The sequence below is a fragment of the Molothrus ater genome, chromosome 3 (assembly GCF_012460135.2).
Source record: "Molothrus ater isolate BHLD 08-10-18 breed brown headed cowbird chromosome 3, BPBGC_Mater_1.1, whole genome shotgun sequence".
Taxonomy (NCBI): Eukaryota; Metazoa; Chordata; class Aves; order Passeriformes; family Icteridae; genus Molothrus; species Molothrus ater.
This window is the reverse complement of record NC_050480.2, coordinates 79,076,504-79,089,709: the sequence shown is the minus strand read 5'-3', so window position 1 is coordinate 79,089,709 and position 13,206 is coordinate 79,076,504. Positions and strand designations below refer to the sequence as shown.

The following is a 13,206-nucleotide window of genomic DNA, read 5'->3' as shown; positions in this document are numbered from 1 at the left end:
TTTCTGCTATTGCTTGTTACCTGTGAGAGAAACTGAAATTCCACTGCTAAAACCTCCTTTCAGGTAGTTGTAAAGAAGGATAAGGTCTCCTCAAACCTCATTTTCAACAGCCTAAAGAATCCCAGCTCCCTCAGCCACATCTCATCAGACTTGTGCTCCAGACCCTTCACCAGCTCTGTTGCTCTTCTCTGGACTTGCTCCAGCACCTCAGTGTCTTTGAGGGGCCCAGAACTGGACACAACACTTCTGTGGTGAGGTGTGGACTCACTGGTGCAGAGTACAGATGGATGATCACTGCCCTGGTCCTGTTAACCACACTATTACTGATACAGGCCAGAATGCCATTGGCCTCCTTGGCCAGCTGGGCACATGCTGGCTTGTGCTCAGCTGGCTTCTGACCAGAACCTCCAGGCTCTTTTCTGACAGGCAGCTTTCCAGCCACTCTGTCCCCAGCCTGTAGCGCTGCTTGAGGTTGTTGTGATCTAAGTGTGGGACCTGGCACTTGACCTTATTGAACTTCATACCACTGGCCTTTCCCAATCAACCCAGCCTGTCCAGATCCCTCAGCAGAATCTTCCTACCCTCCAGCAGATCCACATATCCCCCCAGCTTAGTGTCATCTGAAGGCTTACTAGGAATGCACTCAGTCCCCTTTTCCAGGTGATTCATAGAGATATTTATCAGGACTGACCCCAACACCAAGCCTAGGGAATACCGCTAGTGACCAGTCACCAGCTGGAGTAATTCCATTCACCATCATCCTCTAGGCCTGGCTCTCCAGGCAGTTTTTTTGCTCAGTGAACAGTGTGCCTGTTAAGCCATGAGCAGCCAGTTTCTCCAGGAGAATCCTGTGGGAAAGGCTTAAAGTGTCAAAGGCTTTACTGAAGTCCAGGTAACCACTGGTAATATACTGTTTCTTAAAGTCTAAGATTTCATATTAAGTATTTTTATTTTGAAATAGATTACCTATGAATTAAATGGAAAAGTCTTTGAATGAATCTGCAGATGTGAAATGATGAAAATATCCTAGCACATTTCACTCCTTCTGTCTTCTTCCCCTTTATCATTCAGAGCAGGATGTATGGAAGGGAAAACCTTTCAAGCATTTCCAAAAGGAAAAGATGACTTCTTCATTGAGGACCTGAGTGTTAGGAGAGGCATACTTTTCTGTGAGCATTGACAGACAGTAGGGTGAAATGAAATGGAGGCTCTTTCGCTAAAAAGCTGGAGGGCCCAAGCCTGGAGAGTCAGGCTGAAAAGGAAGGCTAGACAAAGAAAGGATATTTGAACTGAAAATGTCTAATATTATTTTGTCAAACAAAATAGCCTTCAGAAGCACTTCTTTTTCCAGAGGGCTACCAATTAAAGTGTGTTCCTTCCAGGTGCTATTCTCAGTCTCTGCACCTTCTCATGTATGTACCCAGACTCAGCCTGGCTGACTGCTGTGTGGACAAGGAGAAGAAGAATGACAGAGTTGCTTCCCACCCAGCCAGTTCACTACTGCTGCATGTACACAGGGTGCTCTAATTTTTTACCCTTACTTACTGACAGAAAATAAATACAAGTTTTTGGTGCTTTGTACCACAATCTGTATGACAAAATTGATTGATTTGAGATGAAAATTGTAATTTATATTGAAAGATGGTTTCTTTTCAAATTGAAATGGTAAAAATAGTCTTATATTGGAAAATGAATGGGTGAGACCATTCACTTTTATCTCTTTGACTTTACTCTTGTAATTGTTCATCCTGTATTTCAGCTTTGCTTGTCTGTTACACACATCTGACCTCACTGTATATTAGTTATGTGCAGCTGTCTTGTGAATGGACTGACGTGTGCTCACATTTTAATCTTAGTCAGCAAAGTGTCTATATGAGATATGTGCTGCATGAGCTCCAAGAATAGCAGCATTACAAAACATTTGCTGCTTTCTTATTGCTTCTAGGGTATTTTTTAGAGTTTTCACAATTTTCTTAATAATTTGGGTTAATTGATCTGCCTGGAAAACCTAAATACCCTGCAACATTTGGAAATCTCACAGTGTAGTCTTACAGGAGTGTCTTTGCCAAAAGGATTTGGTTAATGTCACAATAGACTGACACTTGAAGCTGAGTTGATCCCTGCATTTGGATAGGACACTCAGCCAGCCTTTAGCACTCAGAAGATTTGTGTGAAGAAGGGCTGTGAGGGGTTTCTTTGTTTCCCTAGAAACAAAGTGTCCTGTAGTGTCAGTCAGATAAGAGGGTAGCCTATAATTGTGGCAAAACAACAGGGTAAATTCTGAATTACAAAGATGAAGATGTAGTTAGTTAGTTATTAAAAGTAAAATAATGAGGAAATGTAAATGTGAAATGCACGAGGCATGTATCTCTGATACTTGTCACTGAGAGGTGATTTGGAGTTTTTGGTAAAGTATCTTTTAGAGTTTTTGAAAACAGGTAGCCTGAAGCTCCACCAAATGGTTTCAAGGGTATCTTTGTCTGAATTGTTTGATAGAGGTCAGTATATTTTCATCTTGGTTTAACTATTTTTTTGCCTGTGGAGTATGATTTATCCTTTAAAGAGCAGAAAGCACTCTTTCACCAAAATCTAGCTTTCTTTAAGAGGAGTACAATGTATGCTGTGGTATTGTGCATAATGTTTGACTGTTTGGCAGTGTTAGCTGTCTTTTGGTTTAACTAGCATTGAGAGATACCTTATGGCATGCTAATAAACTCCTAAGATTTTGGACTTGGTTTCATTTTCTTATGCTTGAGTATTGTTCTCTGTAAAAAATGAAAGTACTATACAATGATAATTGGTAGTTATTAGCCTTCTCACACCTGGTCACATGTTAGTGAGTTCTCTGGCCTCAAGAACTGTTAAGTTAATTTGGAAATTGAGAGAACAAAAACAGCCTGGATCTTTCCTCTGAGGTTGACTGTTTTAGAACTATCAAATATGATGTAATGTAAACTCTTCTACAGTGTGTGCTAGAAATGAGCTGCATATTCATAATTTTCTGTGAATCCTTTTTCTAGTGGTTTGTCTTTCTTGTTCAGGATTGTCTGGTTAATTCTTGTATCTGGACTCTTGTTTTCTGTAGCACCTTCAAAATAGCATAACTGGTAGTAATTGGATAAGAGTGAGGACTTATTCTTCCTGAAAACAGAACATTCTGGAACTGAGTTTTAATTCAGGCAACTGGAGGTTTTCAAAACATTTATTTCAAAGGAGAGGATCTTCCTTCCAAACGTCTACTCCTGGCGGGATGTGATAGGCTGAGGAGGAGCACAGTGCTGGCTGGATGTGCTGGCTGGTGCAATACTGCACAGGGCTGCCTCTGCTGTGCCTGCCTGTGCTGAGAGCACAGTGGGGCTTCTTGAATTGCTGCTCAAAATGCTTCCCAGTGGGAATGCTGAAGGGAAGGATTCATGGAATTAATTCTTGTTTTCCCTTGCTGCTTGAGGTGTAATAGGAGGCAGTTCCTCATTTATGAGAAGTGTAAGTACAGAATATTTTGTTGTCTGGAAGTCCTTAGATCTTCTAGACATTTTCCCATAAGCTGTTAGGGTAATGTTAACATCAGGTTAAGAGACTACTTGAGACATGTCACCTTTTCAGAGAGAGAGCTAAGAGACACTTGACTACCCAAGAGGAGGTAGGACAGTTGTCTGTGTTATTTGTTCCTCTGATCTCCTTCCTGTATTCCTTGTTCAAAAGCAGTATAGCATTTCCTCAGGAAGCTCTTTTCAGAATTTGAAGTTCTAAACGATATGAGTGGCAAACTAAAGTCTTCAAAAAGTAAACACCCTCATGTATCTTCTTTCCTTAATATATATATGTATTTATGTTAGACTTATCTAACTGGGTTGTCAAATTATGCTACTGCATTTAGGAATAATAGGGAGAATAGCTTTAACAAATGCAGAAGTGAGTTTATGGGAATAGACCAGGCATTAGTTATTCATTTATATTCTGCAGGAGAACCTGTTTTATTCAGAGCTCTTGGAAAATGTTCATGGAAACTTTTAGGGAATTAGGACAGCTGGTCTAGCAGACTTTGAAGTCGGCAACACAGCCGGCTGGTCGGCATTCCCAGTGCCAACTGGCTCAGCAGCAAGTAGAGACAGCAACTGTGATTTTGGCTTAGGAAACCCTGTATATATAGAAGATGACTTGATGACAGGCAAGACTCAATAAATCTGGTGACATAACTGAACTTTGTTAACCAGTGTTTGCTCTGTTGGGATTAAACATCCCCCTATGTTTTCAATTAAAACTCATTATTTTTTCTTGTATTTTCTTTCTTTGGAGCAGGAACTTAGTATGTACTTCTCATCGACTGTCTTTTGGAATATTTGTCAGAACATTACTTTAACAGATGATTAATTAGATTTCAGCTACTGTATGTCATTGCTGATCTTTAGTCATTGTCAAATTTCAAGTGAAATGTCATCTGGAAGTAAGTCATATGCAAAGCTACAGTAGTTTGGCTCCGAATCCGTCAGTAGACTTTGTGAATAATCTGATTTCCTGAGAGGCTTTGGATTTCTCACTTCATTGGCTGATTCTTTTTGCCTTATAGTACAAAAATAGAGAAGGAGAAAAAAGAGCATGCTAAGCTTCATGGAATGATTCGTACAGAAATAAGTGGAGCTGAAATTGCAGAAGAGATGGAGAAAGAAAGAAGGTTCTTCCAGTTACAGATGTGTGAGGTAAGATTCAGTGTGAAATTATTATGATCATTATCATTAATATTGTTATTGTGCTGTTTGTAGGAAATTTTTGAAAAATGCAATTGTTTAAGAGTAGCTGTGATATTAAAGGGAAATGCCAAGTTATTTGTTGACTCCATTTGTGAAAAAACGTTTTTTTATTATCCTGATGGGCAAACTTTGCAGGAAATTTAGATATTTTCTAATTTCACTAAACAGCTAAATTAATGCAAATAAAACACTAAGAGATTATAATAAATCAATCTTTACACCACTACTTCACTGTAAGTTATTTTAAGCCCTTGATCATTCTCTGAATTGTTCCCTGTCCTGACAGCTGTTGCGTTATTAGGAGGAGAGGCTCTAGTCTAGCGCACAGCTGGGTTGGTACAGGAAGAAAGTGCTAGGGATGGAATCTAATTGTCTTTCAAGTTGTTTCAGAATGTTTCTACTTCAAAATCTCTGTGGTTTTGCAGTATGTTAAATCTGATATTAATATTTTTGGTTTGAATCATTTAAGGATATGTCTGGTTCTGTGGTTGGGAATTCAAGTTGCTGTGTTCTTTTTTAGTACACATTAGCCCAAAAATACACCATGGGTGTTTCTACTGCCTTTCCTGTGATGATGATAGCTAATTTGACTCATATGCCAGCTTAGCATAACTGCAGTTGTCCTGGATATTACTTTTAGTAACTATATGCACTCATACGTAAGAGAAAAGCTTCACATTCCTATACAGAATCAGACTAAAATGTTCAAAACTGATTAAGGGATTTGAGTAACAAATAAACATATGGATGTTGTCAGCTAATTGCCCATCTATATCCTTCCTAAGAAACAACTAGGAACACATGCTTCTCTCTTGCTGTGTCACAATAAAGGAAGAGTTCACTTTAGTCAGTTGTAGTGATAATGAAGGGTGAAGTTTATGAATTTGGATTAAATTACCTTCAATGTGGAACAGCTGAAGTGTATCCTGTATTTCTTCTGATTTTGAGGAAAATAAGTTTATACTCTGTTACCTCTGAATAGTTGTGAAAGAGATCTTTGATTTTGTTTTGATAATAAGTCAGAAGGATGACATATTGAAGTTTTATCATAAGTACAGACTAGTTCTCTATAAATTATGAGAGTGAACTGAATAGCAAATGCCTAGAGCTCCGTTTTAAATTAACAGACAGCTGGAGAGGTGATTGTTGTAACTAAATACTATCCAGTGCACATGACTACATTTAGGCTCATCATTTGTTCACCTGAACCAGCATAAGAAACTGCAATATTGAAAGCTGGCACTTAGATGCTGCTTTACCTGAGCTGATTTAAAACATTTAGGGTGTATGGTGAGAAGGGGAAACTCAGATGCATTAGAGCATCATTAAGAAGACGTTCACTCCTTCGCTTGGAGGTCACTGGCTAAGTTAGGGTTAAAATTTATTGTCATTTAATGGACAGTTAAGGACTATGATATTTGATCAATCATACTTCTGCTTGCATGGCTGACATTTTATGTTATGATATTATGGGGTGGAGCTGCCACTTAATGTGGACTTTGATTGTGCCTTTTGCAAAAGGACAGTAATTACACTTCTTTTGCACTTGACAGTAGATTAATTGAAAAATCTCTTGCTAAACTGTAATTTGTTGTAATTACCATGTATAAGGATTTGATAAAGACAACTACAAAATCAACGGGCAGATTTCAAAACTTGTTAAAATAATCCCTCACTTTTATTTTAGCAAATTGCTTTCCTACTTAATGACATCTGTTTGGTAATGAATTAACAACTAGTGAGATAAATTTTTAGATGTGCTACTAGGTATAAGAATGGGTTCCTAAATGTACTCTAAAAACCCTTTCATGTTTTTTTTTTAACAGTGGCTTTCCTTAGGAGCCCCAAAGCATATTCTAACAATTTGAATGGATCATAGTGAAATGTCCTCACAGGATATCAAAAGTCAGCAGTGACAAGACTTCTTTTTGTGTGACTTAACTCATGAAGCCACTTTTTGCCGCATTTTCTTTTAGGTTTTGTAAATCTGCAACTGTTAAAACTTATTGAAATAGAAATGAAAATAAAGTGGAAAAAAAACCCCTGTAGCAGTAATAAATAATTTGTTTTGTGAATTACTGTTTTACAGTACCTACTGAAAGTCAATGAAATCAAGATTAAAAAAGGAGTGGACTTGCTTCAGAACTTGATCAAATATTTTCATGCTCAGTGCAAGTATGTTTTACTTTTCATAATCTCTACACTAACTGGAACAACATTTTGTTTTCAAATTTTTACATCATCATAACACTTTTCTAGAATTTTTAAAATCTTAAGTTTCAGCTCTTCTTGCTGGTGTCTTTTGACAGATTGCTTTTGTCAGATTAGTTATAGGTATTGTTACTATATTCTGAAAAATGTAATGAGATTGAGCTTGTTACATTGAATATAATTGTATGTTCCAAAGGAATGCTGAACAATAATTTGCCATGTTTATAAACTACTCTTCAAACAGGGCTTTTAGTTTGATCTATTACTTTTAGTTTTGATGGACTTCTTTGAGTGTATCTAGCAATGATCTAAATTAATTATGCGCTCAAGAAAAATAAGTTGCATAAGCAGTGGAATAAAAGTATATTGAAAGAGTCACTCTTTTTCTAGTTAATTGGAGGAGGACCCAGTGGTAAAACACAAAGTTCTCATTAGAATTATGTGCTTTTGCTATGATACTGTTACAAGTCATGTAGCAATGAAGTTACAGCTATAAACTTGAAAGAGCCACTGCTAACCTGTTGAAATCAGTTAAGTTTTCATCTTAAAACACCAGTTTGCATCTATGTATTTTTTCCTTAATGCCTTTTGCTTTTAAAATCAGTTTCACTTGTAGTGTGTCATTAATCTGCTCTGTCCATTTAATAATATTTTAGCAATGTAAGTGCTGTGTTGCATTGTCACTTTCATGACTGCTTCCCAGAGTGAAAATATTTTATGTTGCAAACAGTGCAGCAACATTTAATCAAATATGCATGTAACTGTGGTTTCTTATAATTTATTTTTTAAATCTCAAATTATTTTTTAAAGAACTGGAATACTTGGCATAGACAGCATTACTCTGCCAATTCAAAATACATGTACTACAGAAAGATGTAGCATATTCTATAAGCTCACTTATAGAGCATAATTAATGCTTGGGAAACAGAAGGGTTTTCCTTTAGTAAAAAGATTGCATCAGACATAAAATTATGTGGCTTCAAGAAATCACAGTTATTTTATATGGAGCTTTTGCTGTTCTTCAAGTGAATCTTACTTGTTCTGGGCCTTCACAAAGTGTGATAAGAACTTGTATTTGAGGTGAGAATGAGGAAAATTTATGTGGCAATGGATTGTGGCAGTTCTGAATCTAATTGCGGATTTTGCATGTTAGAATAAGCTATGATTGAAATAAAGAGGTGGATGAGTCAAAGATTAATTTATAAAAATTTACTATTTTGAAGTTTATGGCATGGCATAATAATATGCATGTCTTAGTTTGGCAACTTTTAAAGCAGAAAATTCAAAGTAAAGTTTCATAACAGCTGGCTTTTTGCTTTTCTTTTTAAGTTTCTTTCAGGATGGGTTAAAAGCAGTTGAAAGTCTCAAACCTTCAATTGAGACGCTCTCAACAGATCTTTATACAGTGAGTAGCAACATTTCATGTTTGTGTGGTAAATTTAGTTTTCGACAGTAGAAGCATCATCATTTTGGTTCAGGTTGCCTGGCTGCTTTAATAGTCAGCATTAAGGTTGAGAGTAGATTGTTGGTAAAGTCTTGTTTTAATATGACATTCAGAAGTCTTAGTTTCAGTTCAGGACCCCACTCTGTAAAATGTTATGAAAATAGCCTTTGCTCAAAAGTGTCTATTAAGTGGAAAATAACCTGTGATTTCAAATGGAACACAAGGAAGCAAGAGCATTGTGAGGCAATATCAAAGCCTTAACACAGCAATATCCTAACTATTATCAAGTTTTCTGAAAATACAAGGGAAAATAAACTGATCACATCTTTTCACTTTCATTCTAACTGAATATTTCTCAAAAAATGAACCAATTAAGCAGCAAATTTTAAAGACCTGCATCAAAAGTTAAAAAAATGTTATTTTTAACCTGTGTTTTTCTTCATTCAAGATTAAACAAGCACAAGATGAAGAACGAAGACAATTAACACAGCTCAGAGATATTTTAAAATCAGCACTCCAAGTTGATCAGAAAGAGGTGAGCATATAAGGTGGTTTAACTTTGGAATACCTATTTTAGTTACTTGTAATGTAATCTTAATATTCAAAATAAAGGTATTTTAACTTTTATCAGACATTTAATTCCTTTTGTTAATTCATTTTTGTTTTGAGGCTGATGTTGAATATTTCTAACAAAGGCATTTTTTACAAAAATGAATGCCCTCTAAAAATACTGAAAATAATTTATTTTCATTACCAGTGTTGTAAAATATTTTGGATGGTGCACTGTTGCTCAAACTGAGAATGAAAAAACTTGGGCAATATCAAGAAGACCATATAGAACCTTATCTCACAATATTATTCCAAACTCTATAATGATTATGTAAAACTGAACTTCAAATCCCAAAACACCTCTGTCATCATCTGCAAAAAATGACAATCAAGTTTGGTACTCAGCTGCAAAATGCCAGTGTTCAGATGTGCAAGAGCTGGGTCAGTTTGGCAATCCGATAAGTATTTTTTGAGTTCCAATTATGATTGCCATTAGACTTAATGAATTCTGGAGTAGTCTCAAACTCTGATCTGGAAGTAAGCATCTTTTGTATGATGCAATCCTAAATACTGGGTCTACTTTTGTTTCAGATTGCTAGTGCCTCCTCTTCATATAAATAAAAGCCAGCCAGCTTCCTTTGTGTGGCTGCTGGGCCATGAGTGAGTGATGAATGAACCACCCCCCCACTTTTCAGATTCTCTTTCTGAGTGGGATCACAATGAAATAGTTTAGTCTGCAGAACTCAGACTTCCTTGATCTTTTCCGGTCTTGCTTTGATCCTCCCCTAAAAGTTATGGTGCCTCCTAGCTCTTACTGGTGACAGATGATGGTTGTTGAGCAATGTAGTCTAGTGAAAGGTGTCCTTGCCCACAGCTGGGGGCTGGACTTGATGATCTTTAAAGGCCACTCCCAACCCAATCCATGTGATTCTGTGACTTGCAGACAGGCATTTGGAACGGTCTGGAACACTCCTCACTTTGTCACCTTGGGAAGTTTGTGATAATGACCATTGTGTACAAAGTCCCACAAGATCAGCAGGCACTTCCTTAGATTCTGCCTGGCATTCAGGACTCACTGATTTGCCAAAAACGTCCAAATTTGAGCTTGGTAGAATGAGACAGTAGGGAACCTCGTGGAAGTGGTGACACTGCTTTGGGTTAGCTGTTGATTGCCCACTCCCAAGAAAGAGCTTTTACTGTTTGGGGTGTGTTAGCAGGTGTCCTCTTTTAGTTGGGTCTGTGGCTTTCTTGGTTGCTGGGAATGTCTATCAGTAATACTGATATTAAATATATATGGAAGATGTGACAAGTACACATTTTTTCACATACTCAAAAATTAATAATACACATACATTTATTATTTCTACTGAGTTTGTGACATTTAGAAATACAAGTATAAAAAGTGCTTTATGCTGTAGTCATTATTTAGTAATTCTTCAAATTTAGATATAGATGCTTACCTGCAGAGCATGAGAATTACTATAATTATTTTTAAAGCTTTTTGCAAACATCAATTAATCAGTGGGATGCCAAAGAGTTCCAGTGGGATGCCAGAGAGTTCTTATATAATTTACTGTACAACCCACTAATATTATTCTTGTTGCACTGTAATTTTCTTTACTATAACTGATTTCTTTTTCCTTCCTGAAATGCATTTACATTTTGTGACCGAAGTCTAGGAGAGTAAGTGTTACTATATTTTAATCAAAATAGTGGCATGATTTGCATTTAGATTTCAAGAAACTGGATTTTTCCTCTGAGCTTTTGTCTGTTGTCATGAAAAGATTAGTTCTTTCTCCTCTTTGGTGTATTTTATTACCCTCCCTCCCTCCCCCCCCAAAAAAAGAAAAATATTATCAAAAAATTTATCAGACTCTTCTTGGGAAAGAAAATTGTTGTAAGACAAATTGGTGATTACCTTTGTACTTTCTTTTGGAAATTAAATCCAGTTGCTTGATTTGATGTTCTTGCAAGATTTTGAAGATATATGTATTTTTAATTAAAATGGACTTAACGTATGAAATGACAGAATGTTGACAAACATTGTTCCTGTTATGTTAAAGAAATTTAACACACACAAGCACTCTTAGTGAACCTTTTTTTTGTTGTCCCTATAGTTTTGTTGTACATAGTTTCTTCCTGCACACAACTTCATTAAACCTACTTTATATGGAAACTTTATTTTTAAATGTTATTTTGTGTGCACCTTCATAATTTTAATTTTTAAGCTTTTATTTTTCAAATGTAGAAGTTCTACAAGTTTCAGAGTCAACCTTAGAGTTGTATTGCCTAAACTGTTCTTGTTCCCATGACCTTGGGTGAGGTCACCTCCTGTGACTATAGTGTTTAGATTCATTTCTGCTTCTTTGTTAGAACCTATAATCTATTTAGACCACTGCAAAATAGGATATGTGTTGTATTTCTTGACAAAAATTATGGTAGTTTTGCTATAAGAGAGGCTGCCTGCAGGGGGTTCTGACAGATATGTCTTTTGGAGACTTTGTGGGGCTGTAATAGGGATAGGGATGGATCTCAGGAACATCCTCCTGGCAATTATCCTGCAAATGTCAGAGACGCTCAGGCTCTGGAAAAGCTATAAGAGCTTTTTTTGGCAGCTTTGCACACAAGAATGATCTAAATAGTCTAAAATCCCACTCCCTGGGAGCTGTGGAATGGCTAGCCAAAACTTGTTGTGTATAGGTTGAAGCACCTTGTAGGAAAAGTTCTGTTATGTTCACATAGTGGAGCTGACAAATATGCATCTCAGAATATCTCTTATCAGTATTCACAGACCATCTTTAGAGAATACTGTTTTCACATTTCTTTCATTTTTGGCTCTGCTGTTCAGCTTGACTTAAAAGTAGTATATCTTCATAGACTTTGCAAGAAAGAATTTCAAACCTTTCTATGGTCAGTGAAGTGATTCACTAAGGACATGCTGCAAATTTTAAATGACTCACTTATTTTTATATGCCTATCTACATTTCAAAGTTGATAAAGTGGTCAAAGTTCAGTTCCTTAGGCTTGTGTACTTCAGCCTGTTCTGATTTTGTTATGTTAAGATATACTTAAAATGACAATACTCTGCACTAGGTGTGTGTCCTTTAGCCTGCAGTATTCCATTTCCTCCCATAGGTAATGGATATTGTTTCTGCTTCTACAATGAGGCTACTGGGTCTGACCCTGTTATCTGTGATTTCTATCTCTGTTTTGTGTAGTATGCAAACCAGAAATAAGGGAAGATCCTTGGAGTGCCTGCTTATGGAAAAGGCATGCTGAAAGGAAGGATATTAATTGTGGTGGTGATTTGTGGGGTGGCTACCGTCTCTTAGGAGCTGGATCAAAATCATGAACTTCTTGTCAGACAGCTGTGGAAAACCATCATTTGGCAATCACATTAGGACAGTATTGATCTGGACATGATCTGAACTGAGAATTTAAAATGAACAATATGTTTATCCTTAAGATCTTTTAATGAAATAGTATTAAATTTTTTAGATCCTGTTCAGAGTCATGAATGTGTGGAAATACACGTCAGCTGCTGCAGCTTCCTCTCCTGCTGAAATGAGGCAGGAAGCTTGTATTATTGGTTTGCCACTTTGGCCAAACACAGCAGCTGAGCATAAACAGATGAAGGGAGGTAGCTCAAATGAGGCAGAAAATAATGCACAAAAAGTAGCAGCACAGACTAATGGGAATGGTACTATGAGCAGGTGTTGGAGGTCATCAGTAATCTTTACATAATTGAGGATGGGGAGAACTGAAATTAATTTCCTGTCAGGCCTCTAATCTTGTGAATGGAGTTCCTTTACTGGGTAATGTGAGGCAGAGATCAAGGCATTGGTGGGGCACAATAGGCAGTGTCAGATCAGATTTTCTTCAAAAGTCAGTAAATGTATGCATGCAGCAGTTTTTAATGAGTGACAGGAATATTTTAAAAATGTTGTTCTGGCTTTATGTTGTGCAGAGTGCAAAACCAAATAATTATATGTAAACCAACTAGAAAGGAATGATAAACAGACTGGTTTAAATCTAAAGTGATGCTTTGTCAGGCTCAGACAGCTAAGTGGTAGTTCTTTGGGCCTTTTAAAAGCTCTGATGGTGTTGTAGCTACCTGGTATGGCTTCCTGGATCACATGCTGAGAGGCAGGGAGGGGGCACAGGTTGCTTCTCTTGAAAAGGAGCACCAAGGAGTGCTGCAGTCTGTGCAGAGCTCAGCTCATGGCTCTCAGGACCACTGAGCTCCTGCAGTGT

The 13,206-nt window shown here is 37.0% G+C and overlaps 1 protein-coding gene across 5 annotated transcripts in view; it reads left to right on the top strand.

Moving 5' to 3' along the window:
- Positions 1–13,206, top strand: part of ASAP2 (ArfGAP with SH3 domain, ankyrin repeat and PH domain 2) — an 84,378-nt gene that overhangs the window by 38,321 nt on the left and 32,851 nt on the right. For 3 of the 5 annotated variants that reach the window (XM_036380297.2, XM_054514313.1, XM_036380295.2), the window contains exons 6-9: positions 4,568–4,697; positions 6,838–6,923; positions 8,289–8,364; positions 8,852–8,938. In XM_036380297.2, the coding sequence (XP_036236190.1) occupies positions 4,568–4,697; positions 6,838–6,923; positions 8,289–8,364; positions 8,852–8,938 (379 nt within the window). Of the gene's footprint in view, positions 1–4,084; positions 4,169–4,377; positions 4,445–4,567; positions 4,698–6,837; positions 6,924–8,288; positions 8,365–8,851; positions 8,939–13,206 lie in introns of those variants that run through there. The other 2 variants (XM_054514314.1, XM_054514315.1) reach the window with 2 other exon arrangements.